The sequence below is a fragment of the Notechis scutatus genome, chromosome 4 (genome assembly GCF_049901735.1).
Source record: "Notechis scutatus isolate UNSWTSFEM ecotype Mainland chromosome 4, rNotScu1.2, whole genome shotgun sequence".
Taxonomy (NCBI): domain Eukaryota; kingdom Metazoa; phylum Chordata; class Lepidosauria; order Squamata; family Elapidae; genus Notechis; species Notechis scutatus.
In genome coordinates, this window is record NC_142012.1 from 61,752,942 (window position 1) to 61,767,633 (window position 14,692).

Sequence of the window (14,692 nt, forward strand, 5' to 3'; positions counted from 1 at the left end):
ATGCCACCAGACTTGAAATTCTAAAACTAGAAAACCTTGAATTACGCCGCCTTCGGTCTGACTTAAGCATGGTATATAAAATCATACATTGCAATGTCCTACCTGTCAATGAATACTTCAGCTTCAACCATAACAACACAAGAGCACACAATAGATACAAACTCAAAGTAAACCGCACCAAACTTGATTGCAGGAAATACGACTTCAGCAATAGAGTGGTCAATGTCTGGAATACTCTACCCGACTCTGTAGTCTCTTCCCCAAACCCCAAAAACTTTAACCTTAGACTGTCTACTATTGACCTCACCCCTTTCCTAAGAGGTCTGTAGGGGGCGTGCATAAGCGCACCATCGTGCCTACCGTCCCTGTCCTATTGTTTCTCTTATTCTTTTATTTTTCTTATATGTACCCATTTCATGTATTCACAACTATGTATACACTTATACTTATTATCTTGTAAACAATTGGCAAATCAAATAAATAAATAAATAAATAAATAAATAAATAAATAAATAAATAAATAAATAAATAAATAAATAAATAAATAAATAAATAAATAAATAAATAAATAAATAAATAAATAAATAAATAAATAAATAAATAAATATTCGGGGTCAACCTTTTTTTACACACCTATCCCCAGTCTCAGGAATTTTCCTCCAGGGAATCTAAAACTATCCTGGAAAAAAGAAGCCAGAGCTAATTGTAAGCAAAAAAACCCACCCCAAATTTCATCCTACATTCAAGTACACAAATTATTGGTATGTATGTATATAAGCATGTATGTATGATGTATATGTTTTACAATGCTTCTAATTTGCTATAGTCCCAATGGACTCAGGATATTTCTCTTTATATTTCATTCACACACACACACACACACACTTTCTAATTCCAGGCATGATATTCCCTCTGAAAAAAAAACCGGGGCCGGCCAAAAGAGGCCCCCCACTGCGCGCCAAGAAATCGCTGCCCAGCTCCCTTTTCCTGCCACCCGCCCGGGCTCCGCTCTCACCGCCCGCCGCCCGCCCGGGCTCCGCCGCACCGCCCGCCGCCCGCCCGGGCTCCGCTCGCACCGCCCGCCCGCCTGGGCTCCGCTCGCTCCGCTCAGGTATCCGGCTGGGTTGTCAGGAGTTGCTACGCTGGCGCGTGCTCACAAGCTCAGTCCGCGTTGCCTCGGGAAGGAAAGGCAAAACCAGGAGCCGCTGCTGCCGTTGCAAGCGCCGCCGCGGCTCTTCCTTTTTGCCTTTCCCTTCCTGAGGCAACGCGGGACTGAGCCACGCAGAGCCGCGCCAGCGGTAGCAACTCTTGACTTGGGACCTCCGAGGGAAGGGGAAGGAGGAGAAGAAGGGGGGGAAAGGGGGGGCGATTCCCAAAAAATCGGAATTCCAATTTTAATCGGAAGAATATCATGTCTGTAATTCTTATTTCTAAAATAAATTAATAATTGCCCATCTTACGCCAATGTGCATCCCTTAGGTCTTTTAAGGCATTTTTTTACCAACATCTGACAAACTGATATAAAAGCACCAGTGAATATAAATCCATTTTACGATATAGAAAAGAAAATGAATTTTCTTTGAATGGTTATAGTCATATATTTTCACAAGTAAGCATTTTCTTATCAGGAGAAAAGATTGGCTTGCAACGCATATAAAATATATTTACCAGCCATTAGTACTTTTGATGCCGTTTAAGATGCTGTTTAATAAGTTTGCTCTTGTATCTGTTCCATGTTTGGTGTATATTGTAACTCTCCTGGATCATACTCTCTGTGGGATAACTGCTAAGCATCTGTAATGCTAACTGCCTGGATTTAGCAGTTGCTCCTTCCAGAAACAGCCGTTTGGGAATAAATATGCACTCTGCACCTTCACTGATCTACGGAAACAGGAAAATAATAATAATAATCTTTTTTTCTAAGCAAGATAAATAATCCATATTTTAAGGCTATTGTGTTATGTATAAAATAAATCTGAGATCTCCAGAAAAGGTACCAAGGTAGCTAAAGTATTAATTGGCACACATATATGCTTGCCAAAACACTTATTTAAATTGAGCCCACAATAGAAGAGTTTTTTAAACTGTTAAGATGAAGAGCAATCTTATTCAAATAAGAGAATTTTTATCAAGAAGATGGCTTGTCTAAAGAATGATATATTCCAACTTCCAAATAAAATGAACTTTCAGAGGAAATGTTAGTGTCCAATACCTATTATCTTGTAAGCAATTGACAAAAAAAAAAAAAGACTATCAGATGTGCATTCTTTTTGTCTGCTATTTCGAACTCATAATTAAAATTAAAACTTATTTTGGGCTGATATTAATTAGAGAATAACACCACCCAAAGTTTTCTTTTAACCAGGAACAAAACAACAACAGCAAACAACAAACATTTAATACCTGGTTTCAAAGTAGGAAAATATACATATATGAACCAACAACTGTTTCATAACAACAGTTCTGATTTAATTGATTTGTATATGTGTTTCTGAAGACACATTTTAGGCAGCAAATATAATGTGAACATGTATGAAAGTACTTTATCAGTTATTTTAAACATTTATTGCTTTCTGTTTTGTTATTTCACAATAAATTGTAGCAATGGCTAGAATTTGAAGCACAAGTTATTCCACGAAAAAAGTTTTATTTGGAACACAAATAAGTATGCTCTCTGCTGAAGCTTTCGTCTTGTATTTATTGTTTGAATTTACTATTCAAAATGAAGTGGAAAAGAAAGAGCACAACAATTCTGTGGCACTTAAGCTTAAATCCCAGAATTGTATCATTTCCTACATAATTTCTTAGTTATATTTCTTGCTCATTAATTTCATAAAGTCACTGGGCTCTGGGGAACTAGCTGCATGTAGGATTTTTAAATGGCAACTTAATGTAATTTAAATAAAGTCAAATGAAGAAACAAGGAAAAAAAGATGCCTACTCATAACTACTACATTGTTTTGATAGTCAATATAGCTACCATAAAAAGAATGTAATTCAAAACTAATTATATTGTTATGCTTTAGCAAGAAATATCCTGATATAAGGAGATCAAATCAGTACTTCTAGAATTATCTATATGTTGCCAAGGCCAAAAAACTAGGGTTTTTTCCTCAGAAAACTTCTTTGGTAAGAAAAACCTTTTCCTCAGTGGAACTGGCTGCTTCCATATTAATAATTCCCATGATTGTTATACCGTGTTCACTTTTAAGTTAGCAAGTGAGGAAGAAAAACTAGCACAACTCTGTTATCCCATAATCTATTATTAATATAAATGTTCATTTTACAAATTCAAGTGGAGTAGTCTGATCACAGATGCATGTAGTGTAGCCTGATTTCCAAATCTTTTTGTAATACAAATAGTACAAACAGAATAAAAGAATAACAGAGTTGGAAGGGACCTTTGAGGTCTTCTAGTCCAACACCCTACTCAGGCAGGAAACCCTATACTAATTCAGATAAATGGTTGTTCATTCTCTTCTTAAAAACCTCCAGTATAACTTCTGGAGGCAAGCTATCCCACTGATAAATTGTTCTAACTGTGAGGAAATTTCTCCTTAGTTCTAGGCTGCTTCTCTCCTTGAGTAGTTTCCATGCATTGTTTCTTGCCTTGCCTTCAGGTGCTTTGGAGAACAGATTCTGATCTATGGCCTTAACATTATTTTTAAAGTAAGATAAACATATTTTCTTTTTTTCTAAAATATTATCTTACCAAACTGAGTTGAAGAAGACACGACTTGTCCATTAAATTGGCCAGTCCCTGTAATGATAAACAGATTAAGAAAATGAACAAGTTCATGCTAATAATATTGTTTCTATTTTTAAGAATTATTTATTTTACTTTATTTATTAAATTTATATGCCGCCCATGTCAGTGCCAAGTGACTTTGGGCAGTGTTGTGCCAGCTGGTTCTGACTCTCATTCTTCCTACTTCAGAATACCGTCCTGTTGCTAAAAGGAATCATTTATTTTACTTTTCTTTGTATAACAGGTATTTTAAAAATTAGTTGCAGTGGAAAGATCATTTTATTTATTTAGCATATAGCATCAGCCATGTAATCGCTGATATACAAATTTAGTTTAAATAAAGCATCAATAAATATGTATATCTGCATGTAATTATGGCAGCAAGAATGATACTCACCCAAAACTGGAAAGGAAGTGAAATCCCTAGTGACGATGTTATGATTAATAAGATATTACAATGCGCCAAAATGGATAGTTTGACATAAGAATTGAAGGATCAAGATGAATCAGAATACCATAAAATATGTAATAAATTTTATTTCTGGAGGGACATGAAAGGGAGTACATAAAATTGAAATAAGAAATAAGGTGAAATAGGGAAGAGGTGAGGGACCTCATATTTGAGGAACAATGAGAAAGATCTAAAAATTACAAAGATTAAATGTATATATGTGCATAAATGTACATAACTTCTTTATCTTTCTAAATACAAAATGTATTGACAAAAATGTATGTCAAAGAAGACTACTATGTTCAATGTTTTTAATGTGTATACTCAATAAAATTTAATTAAAAAACAAAAAAATATGCTCAAAAAAATAAAGGGAACACAAAAAGAAGACATCCTAGATCTCAATGAATGAAATATTCTTATTAAACACGTTGTTCATTACATAGTTGAATGTGCTGACAACAAAATCACACAAAAATTATCAATGGAAATCAAATTTAGCAACCCATGGAGGTCTGGATTTGGAGTTACACTCAAAATTAAAGTGGAAAAAAACACTACAGGCTGATCCAACTTTGATGTAATATCCTTAAAACAAGTCAAAATGAGGCTCAGTAGTGTGTGTGGCCTCCACGTGCCTGTATGACCTCCCTTCAACGCTGGACATGCTCCTGATGAGGTGGCGGATGGTCTCCTGAGGGATCTCCTCCCACATCTGGACTAAAGCACCCCCCAACTCCTGGACAGTCTGTGGTGCAACGTAGCGTTGGTGGATGGAGCGAGACATGATGTCCCAGATGTGCTCAATTGGATTCAGGTCTAGGAAACGGGCGGGCCAGTCCATAGCATCAATGCCTTCGTCTTGAAGGAACTGCTGACACACTCCAGCCACATGAGGTCTAGCATTGTTATGCATTTAGAGGAACCCAGGGCCAATCGCACCAGCATATGGTCTCACAAGGGGTCTGAGGATCTCACCTCGGTACCTAATGGCAGTCAGGCTACCTCTGGCGAGTGCATGGAGGGCTGTGCGGCCCCCTAAAGAAATGCCACCCCACACCATTACTGACCCACTGCCAAACCAGTCATGCTGGAGGATGTTGCAGGCAGCAGAATGTTCTCCACGGTGTCTCCAGACCGTCACATCTGTCACACGTGCTCAGTGTGAACCTGCTTTCATCTGTGAAGAGCACAGGGTGCCAGTGGTGAATTTGCCAATCTTGGTGTTCTCTGGCAAATGCCAAACATCCTGCATGGTGTTGGGCTATAAGCACAACCCCCACCTGCGGACATCGGGCCCTCATACCACCCTCATGAAGTTGGTTTCTGACCATTTGAGCAGCCACATGCACATTTGTGGGCCGCTGGAGGTCATTTTGCAGGGCTCTGGCAGTGCTCCTCCTGTCCCTCCTTGCACAAAGGTGGAGGTAGCAGTCCTGATGCTGGGTTGTTGCCCTCCAACGGCCTCCTCCACGTCTCCTGATGCACTGGCCTGTCTCCTGGTAGCGCCTCCATGCTCTGGACACTATGCTGACAGACACAGCAAACCTTCTTGCCACAGCTCGCATTGATGTGCCATCCTGGATGAGCTGCACTACCTGAGCAACTTGTGTGGGTTGTAGACTCCGTCTCATGCTACCACTAGAGTGAAAGCACCGCCAGCATTCAAAAGTGACCAAACCATCAGCCAGAAAGCATAGGAACTGAGAAGTGCTCTGTGGTCACCACCTGCAGAACCACTCCTTTATTGGGGATGTCTTGCTAACTGCCTATGATTTCCACCTGCTGTCTATTCCATTTGCACAACAGCATGTGAAATTGATTGTCAATCAGTGTTTCTACCTAAGTGGACAGTTTGATTTTACAGAAGTGAGATTGACTTGGAGTTACATTGTGTTGTGTAAGTGTTCCCTTTATTTTTTTGAGCAGTGTATATACAGTATGTATGTATGTATGTATGTATGTATGTATGTATGTATGTATGTATGTATGTGGATAGATAGATAGATAGATAGATAGATAGATAGATAGATAGATAGATAGATAGATAGATAGAGATAGATAGATAGATGTGGACAATAAAATATAGGAGATAAAATATTAAATTAAGATAAAACCATAATAAATTCACCATATTGCAGAGTCACAGAATTGCAGTGGGAAAAATATTACAGTTTGATATCTAAGGAAGGTACATCTAATTGCTTTTGGTGGTGGTGAGATGAGATTATCCCACATCCTAGGTGTCTTGAAATTTCCTGAGGGGACAGTCTTGAACTAGATGTGTTATTCATTGTTCTGAAGCATCCTAGTCACATTGTGAGCTCTCGGCCATTCACCACATAGAACTTTCCCTCAGTTCTGGCAAGGCCTGTCCTGACTCCATTCAGGTGGCTCCATATTTTTCAAGGCAACTGCATTCCTGAAAGTGGCTTTGGTCTGTTTGGTGGTGGATATTAAAAGTCACCCATCTTAATCGCCATTCTTCACCTAGATCAGGCGTGTCAAACTCACGTCATCACATAACATATCAGGACTTTTTCCCCCTTTGCTAAACCGGGCGGGGGCAGGGCCAGCATGTGATGCATCCGGGCTGCGGGCCACGAGTTTGACACCCCTGATCTAGATTGTACGATGATAGTATGTTATTCCAAATTTGTTTCCTAGACCTAAGCCTGGTGAGAGATATAGCAGTGGTCACCATCAGTGGCCGGGGACCACTGATGGTCCGCGAGAAAGTTTTGGTGGTCCACAGATAAATGTCACCCCCAAAGCACTCCCCCCAAAAGCAATTAATCCAGGCTGCGCGGGAACACAAGGCTGCACCGCCCAAATGGCCTGCGGGAACACAAGGCTTGCATTGCGAACAACACAAGGTAGTGAGGGGAGGGGGAAAGGGTGGAGGGGGGGGAACTTGCCCCACACGCCTTGCCTGGCCACCGGGCTGCTTCTTTCTGCTTCTGCTTTTGGCTACACGCAAGGAAAGCAGCAAAAGTCTTTCTTTCTCTCCCCCAAACTCCGCCAGAAATGAGTCTTTGGGACCCTGCAAGGCATCCTGCTCCAAGAGGCTGCGCCAGCATGACAAGTCTCACAAAGACTCATATTTGGTGGAGTTTGGGGGAGAGAAAGAAAGACTTCTGCTGCTTCTGCTGCTCTGGGATGACCAAAGGACCAGTCCTGTGACCACTGCAGCTCTGGAATATGGGACCGACTTTCCCACCAACGTCAGCAAGCCACCATCAGTCAAAAGTCATATTAGTGGTCCATGGGATTTAAAATTATGAGTTTGGTGGTCCCTGATGTCCCAAAGGTCCAAAAGGTTGGCGACCCCTGCGATAGAGAATTTAATATTTTATGTATTGGAATATCTCTAGGAGCCGAAGGCATATTTATCTTTTTTTCCACTCCCAAACTGTCTGTTGTTGTCGCCTGAGATCAGGAGGGAAAATATTAGAAAGAACATGGAGCCATGAGAATACTGTGGATTAAGGATTCCAGATGTTATCCTCATTGGGTCATTAAGGTGAATGTCAGCCTTGTCGGTATGACAACTTCTTCCCACACATGTGTGCAGGATTTGGTGACAGAGTATACTAATAATTGGGCCTCTTTGTGCGATATTTTTGCTTGAGCTCCCCAGCCTGCTCCCATCATTTTCTAATCAAGTTGTTCCTTGTTTTCAATTTTTGTTTGATTACTTCAAGGTGCTTTCCAAATATAAGGGATCAAGGATTATTCCGAGATGTTTGATATGGCAATTGTGTTTTATGCTTTTTCTACAATTGTGTTTTATGCTCTTTCTCTTTCTTTGCTGTATGATTGCTAAGATGGAAGGCCCATACTTCAGTTTTATTTGGGTTGGAGAAAACCCAGCTTCTCATAATGTTCTCTTAGTGACCTCAGATCCTTAGTAAGAACATATTTCGCTTCCTCAAAGTCATGGGTTTGGATAGTTATTGCCATATCATTGGCATAGCAAAATTTTTCACTGTTAGTTCCTGATGAATCACTAGTATGTAGATTACAGAGGAGTGGGGACTACAACCAATCACGGTGGCAAACCATCCTTAATGGAAAAGGATTTACTAGTGGTGCCTCTTACAGTTACCCCTGAAGTATTGATTTTTAACATGTTGTCCAGAAGGGTTGTTACTTTAAGTCACAGAATATTTTCTTCAGCTCGAGCACCGCACTATGTCATAAGCTACAGTCAAATCAATAAAAGCCAAGGAAATGTTTAGTCCTTTTTGGAAACTGACTTTGATAAATGAACGAAGTAAGAGCCAGAATTTGCTCGCAGCAGCTTCTCTTGGTGTGGAATCCAGACTGGAAAGAAGGGACCACTCTATCAACAGTGGTACATTCTGTTATGAAGTAATCATTCCAGAGGTTTATGGCAAATGCACAGTAGAGCTATAGGTGGTAGCTTGCTGGATCCTTGTGTGGTTTTCTGGATTTTAGGATATCTTCAACTCAATGGGACTCTTTCCAGTGTTCAAAACATCTGTATAAAATTGTTGTAGCCATCTTTTAGCATGCGATCTTAAATGTTTAACAAACTCAAGCCCTTTTCCAACAAATCAAACACAATCCAAAAGGAACAGAAACCTTGTAATGCTTTTACAAAATAATTAGCTGTGATAAGCACAAGTCTTGCCAAACTGTGAGAGACTTGCCAAAAGATAACAGACAAGAAATAATTTGCAAAATAAGAATCTTCAAATACAAACTCGGGATACTGGAATGTCCACGAGGCTGGAGTTTCAAAACATCTTTGCCTTCTGCAAAGAACGTCCAATTCACAGCTGGCTTTTATCTTCTTGAAGAAGGGGCCATTACCTTGCAGCCTTTCTCCTGAGTCGCCCATGCTGTTGTAGCTGCTGTTTCCTGAGAGCAATCCTGTGCGCACGCGCACTTGGCACAGGCTCCTCGGGAACCTCCTCATCGCTGCTGCCAGCTCCCACAATCTCCGAAGGCAGCAGTCCACTCCCTAATGATCCTGGCCCCTCATCTGAGTCCTTGCTCTCCTCAGCCGTCCGCACCTGATGCCGGCTAACCACAACACTCTGGGGACATCCCGTCAGGCTTCCCTTACTTCCCAAACCTCTTATAGGTTTTTCCGATTCATCTTCTGAGAATATTGTAGGAAAAAAGAAGTGTGTTTTCTAAGGTTTGTTCATTGAAATTGCTGGTTAGTTGTTTTACCCATTTTTCAAACTGAGGATCTAAAGCAGGGGTGTCAAACTCGGTTTTATTGAGGATTGTGTTTTACCTCAGGAGGGCAGGGTGGGTGTGGCCAGCTTGACATCATTCATGTTGGGGGCACCTGTGGTGGCCCAAGCCCTCTGCCAGCGAAAACGGGCTCCTGAATTCCGTTTTTGGCTGCGATGACTTCCTGCAACCCTCTGCCAGCACAAACAGAGCTGAGGAGCCCCTGGAGCTCCGTTTTGGCTGGCAGATGCACTGCGGATCAGTCCTCCACTGTTTCCAGGGTAGCAGCCAGATCCAGCCTGCGGACCTTGAGTTTGACACCCCTGATCATTTATATGGAACATTTATATGTAAAGTTTTCTGAGATGGTGATATTTAGGTTTTCTGAGTAAGAATTGGAGTTTCTACTCCCACTTTCTATAATAGGGACCATGTCCAGCTACTGCGGGTGAAGTCTACATTTTCAGTTCTTTCTATCAATCTTTTTTATACTTGTTGTTAATAGAGCATTGTATTTCTTGATTAGAGATAAGAGGTAGAAAATTGGCAAGGAAAGACTACTGTTATGTATGAATTAAATATAAAGAGGGTTTACCATTAAAAACATGTTGATATAATTAACAGAATTATAAACAAGCTAAGACAAAGAGAAATCTAGTTAAAACAACTGTTACACTATTATTATTGTTATTAGTATACATGTCAATATCTGTTTGTTTTCTTTTTGATTTTTTGTAAATGATATGCCATGACAATACACTGTATTCAAAATGTTTACAAATAAAAATAAAACATATACTAAAAAAAAAGAAGAGTATTGTATTTCTTCTCCCAGATTGGGGTCAGTGGAAAGATTAAACGTGCTATTATTTTCTTCAGCATTCTATTCATTTTAGATCAATCATAAATATATATTGCATTGTGGTGTAAATTGAGACTTGAGTGTTAGCTGAAAGTTATCTATTTCCTCAAGCCAAAACTCATTTTATTCATAAAATTCATAAAACCAGCCTTGGAGACACTTCTATATTCATGAATATTATAAGCTAGAGAGATGTTAACATAGAGTTATTGTTTTGAAGATCTTTGAGTTAAAAAGTTGACAGGGCATCCAACCAGGTCCCTATTGTGGACCATAACTTTTTAAAACAAGGTTGAACAAAATCCAGGCAAAATTTACTTTGCTTTAACAAGATGAAGGAAATGGAAGCACATAAAAGAAATGCAGAGGAGTGAGAAATAATGAACAAGAGGTAATTCTACTGTATCCATACCTGAAGATGCTTCACTGACAAACAAACAAAACCCCACAAGAATACGTCTTGTCGTTTTAGCTGGTTACCAAGACTGGAAATAAGTCTGATTTCAAAAATAAGTGAAGTGGTTTGTAGGAATGCATTAGCTCATGTAGAAAGGATGTAAAGGTAAAGGTTCACCTTGCACACACGTGCTAGTCGTTTCCAGCTCTAGGGGGCAGTGCTCATCTCCACGACAAAGCTGAAGAGCCAGCGCTGTCTGAAGACGTCTCCGTGCTAATGTGGCTGGAATGACTAAACACCGAAGGTGCATGGAACTCTCTTACCTTCCCACCAAAGTGGTCCCTATTTCTCTACTTGCATTTTTTTATGTGCTTTTAAACTGCTAGGTTGGCAGAAGCTGGAACAAGTAACGGGAGCTCACTCCGTTACGCGACGCTACAGATTTGAACCGCCGAACTGCCGACCTTTCTGATCGACAAGCTCAGCGTCTTAGCCACTGAGCCACCACGTCCCTTTTAGAAAGGATGAGGCATTACCTTATGTAGTGTCCGCCTATTAATTATTGCCTCCTGTGTTTTGGTCAAATTAGGGAAATAGGTATTTATTGAATCAATATGTAATTTTGTCTAAGTCTGTTGAATCTGCAGGGGAAGCTGTTCATAAGAATTTATTATTTGTTTGTTTGATCACTACGTGGTCCACTCAGGAACTTCTAATCAGGATATATATACCATATATCCCAACCAACCAATTCCTAAAAGTCAGCTTTAGCATAGTTAAATAGGCTGGTCACTCTCAAATTAACTATCAAAGACTACATTTTAAAAATGGTCTTCTTTGCTTTTGGAATGCCAAAAGAAAAGCAGCCAAGTGAATCTCTCACCTGCTCCATGAGGTCACACCTTCCACCAGAGAAAGCTTGAGGACAGCAGAAGCCCTGTTCAAATTTCTATACAGGGAGTCCTGAACTTACAACAAATTCATTTAGTGACTGTTCAAAGTTACAACGGCACTGAAAAAAGTGAGTTATAACCATTTTTCACACTTATGACAGTTGTAACATGCCTGCGGCCATGTGATTTACATTCGGATCAGAGGTGGTATTCGGCAGGTTTTGCTTAGTTTGGAGAACCGGCAAATACCATCTCTGACTAGCCACGCCCCCATCTATTCTCCGCCTCCCAAGTCCCAGCTGATTGGCTGGGTCTTCTCTGGTTGCCCCACACAGGAGAACGGAGCTGGAAAGCAGGTTAGTGGGGTGGGGAGGGAATGGGGATTTTGCAGTAACCTTCCCTTGCCATGCCCACCAAACCACACCACGCCCACAGAACCAGCAGTAAAAAAAATTGAATCCCACCACCAAGGATGCTTGACAACTGACTCTTATTTATGATAGTCACACTATCCTGACATCATATGATCCCCTTTTGTGACCTGAGCAAAATCAATGGGGAAGTCAGATTCACTTAACAACCGTGTTACTAATTTTACAACTCCACTGAGTCACTTAACAAATCTGGCAAAATAGTTGTAAAATGGGGCCAAACTCACTTAACAAATTTCTCACTTAACAACACAAATTTTTGGCTCAATTGTTATCATAAGTGAGGACTACCTGTAACAACTTTTGGACTGGATGCTAATTTCTAACTATATGCATGTAACATAATGTAATCTTTTTTTTAAAAAAATAATAGTTTTTCTTTATATCTGCAGCATTTTAAAAGTGTATGTATATGCTTTCTAGTTCAACCAACTTGTACATTTCTAATACTCACAAAGATATCACCTTGCTGAAGCGTTCTTATCTTTAGCAGCCGGGGAGCTAAGGAAGCCCTCTGCATTGAAAAGAAAAACAGTGTGTTAAATGAAACCATTTTTCCTTATTATAGTTTGCAGCCTTTTAATTATGAAGAATTCCACTGTGACTAAACTGGTAACATCTGATTATACTGAAGGGAATATTTTGTTTAATTTAATTTGTGGAACCCACATTACATATCTGATATTAACACAGTAGAGAAAGTCCAGAAATATTTCACAAGAAGAGTTCTCCACTCCTCTACTCATTGCAGAATACCTTATGCCACCAGACTTGAAATTCTAGACCTGGAAAACCTAGAACTACGCTGCCTTCGGTCCGATCTAAGTATAATATATAAAATCATACATTGCAACGTCCTACCTGTCAATGAATACTTCAGCGTCAACCATAACAACACAAGAGCAAACAATAGATACAAACTCAAGGTTAACCGCACCAAACTTGATTGCAGGAAATACAACTTCAGCAACAGAGTGGTCAATGTCTGGAATACTCTACCTGACTCTGTGGTTTCTTCCCCAAACCCCAAAAACTTTAACCTTAGACTGTCTGCTATTGACCTCACCCCTTTCCTAAGAAGTCTGTAGGGGGCGTGCATAAGTACACCAAAGTGCCTACTGTCCCTGTCCTATTGTTTCTTTTAATTTCTTATATGTATTCATGTATTCATAACTATGTTTATACTTATACCTATTATCTTGTAAGCAATTGACAAATCAAATCAAATCAATCAATCAATCAAATAGTTTGGTAAGTGTAACTAACATGAAAGAAATGGAGAAGTCCTTGGATCTGCACAATTCAAAGATGTTTAACTCTGAAAATGTTTGCAACCTGTTCATTTTAATCATCTTCAAATATCCTGTACAACAACAACTGCTACTACTAGAATGTGGTTGGAGGAATTTCCATATGAGGCATTCTCAGTTAGGGACATTTATAGAACTGCTGGGCCTGAAAGATTTTCTTTGAAGGGTGTTTAATTGTTTCAACGCTATTTCAAAACATTTCTCTTGAATGAGAATCTAATTTTTTTTTTACTGTGTATTATTATTATTGATAAAATATTATAGATTAGTGTTAGGGTTTGAGGATTAACCCCTAGCAGAGTATTGCAGCAGTAGTCAAGCCAGGAAGCCAAAACGAGAGTGGAAGGGCCCCAGAGTATACACACACTGAACACAAACACTGTTTGTAGTTTAAATAGTTTTTAATCCAGTTAGAGTTTAAGCATTGTCATTCAGTCCATTAAGTCATTCACAGTATTTCCATCCAGTAAGACTCACTAGTATAGTCCAAGTTAAGAGTCCTTGCAATATCTTTATCAGCCGATAAAGATATCTTCTCCTCCTCCGGTTTCACTCTCCAGAGAAACAAACGCTGGATATTCAGCAAACAGTAGCAAACAATAACAGTTCAGTCACAGCACTCACAGTCAGTAATCACAGTTAGTCGCAGCAGCTCACATACAGACAGCACTCAGTTACAGTAAGAGACAGTAGGCTTTCCAGCTTCTAATGCTTCCTTATATTGTAACTTCTAACCGCACCCTTAATCGGCTAATTGCCTGCTGCATTGTGCTTAAAGTGATAAGCACTTAAACCATGATATCTAAGTTTTATATATTTATTCACCCAAACCATATTTGGTATCAATGTTATACCTAACATACTCCCCTTTTGGGTGAAATAAATATATAATACCTTTACAATCTAATCCCATATTTTTCACAACACTCCTGGTGCTTACTGGCACCTTGGGCTTTAGTAAAATTATCAGCTAAATTGTCCTCCGACATACAGTACTCTAGCTGAATCATCTTACTTCTTACAGATTGTCTCACGTTAAGGTATCTTAGATCTGTATGCTTGCTCCTTGTTTTTACTTCAATATTTGAGGCCATTTGAATTGCTGCCTGATTATCTTCATGTATAATTATAGGATAATCTACAGTTATACCTATATCAATTAACATTTGTTTATACATTATTAACTCTGTACATAACAATGATAAACAGGAGAATTCTGCCTCCATAGTAGACAAACTTATATGCTGTTGTCTTATTGACTTCCAGCCTATTAATGTATTACCCAGCATTATGGCTGTTCCTGAAGTCGATTTTCTAGTGTCTCTTTCTGATGCAAAGCTAGCATCTGCATAAGCACTCAAAATTAAATCACCCTTTGGTTCTAAATAC

At 39.5% G+C, this 14,692-nt stretch overlaps 1 protein-coding gene across 1 annotated transcript in view; it reads right to left on the bottom strand.

Annotated features, from left to right (window-relative positions):
* The window catches only part of LOC148130757 (cyclic nucleotide-binding domain-containing protein 2-like), a 77,321-nt gene that overhangs the window by 15,727 nt on the left and 46,902 nt on the right, over positions 1-14,692 (bottom strand). The window contains exons 12-14 of the mRNA XM_087963627.1: positions 12,448-12,507; positions 3,713-3,760; positions 1,669-1,881 (exon numbers count right to left, since the gene is read on the bottom strand). Of these exons, the coding sequence (XP_087819753.1) occupies positions 1,675-1,881; positions 3,713-3,760; positions 12,448-12,507 (315 nt within the window). The 3' untranslated portion in view covers positions 1,669-1,674. The remainder of the gene's footprint in view (positions 1-1,668; positions 1,882-3,712; positions 3,761-12,447; positions 12,508-14,692) is intronic.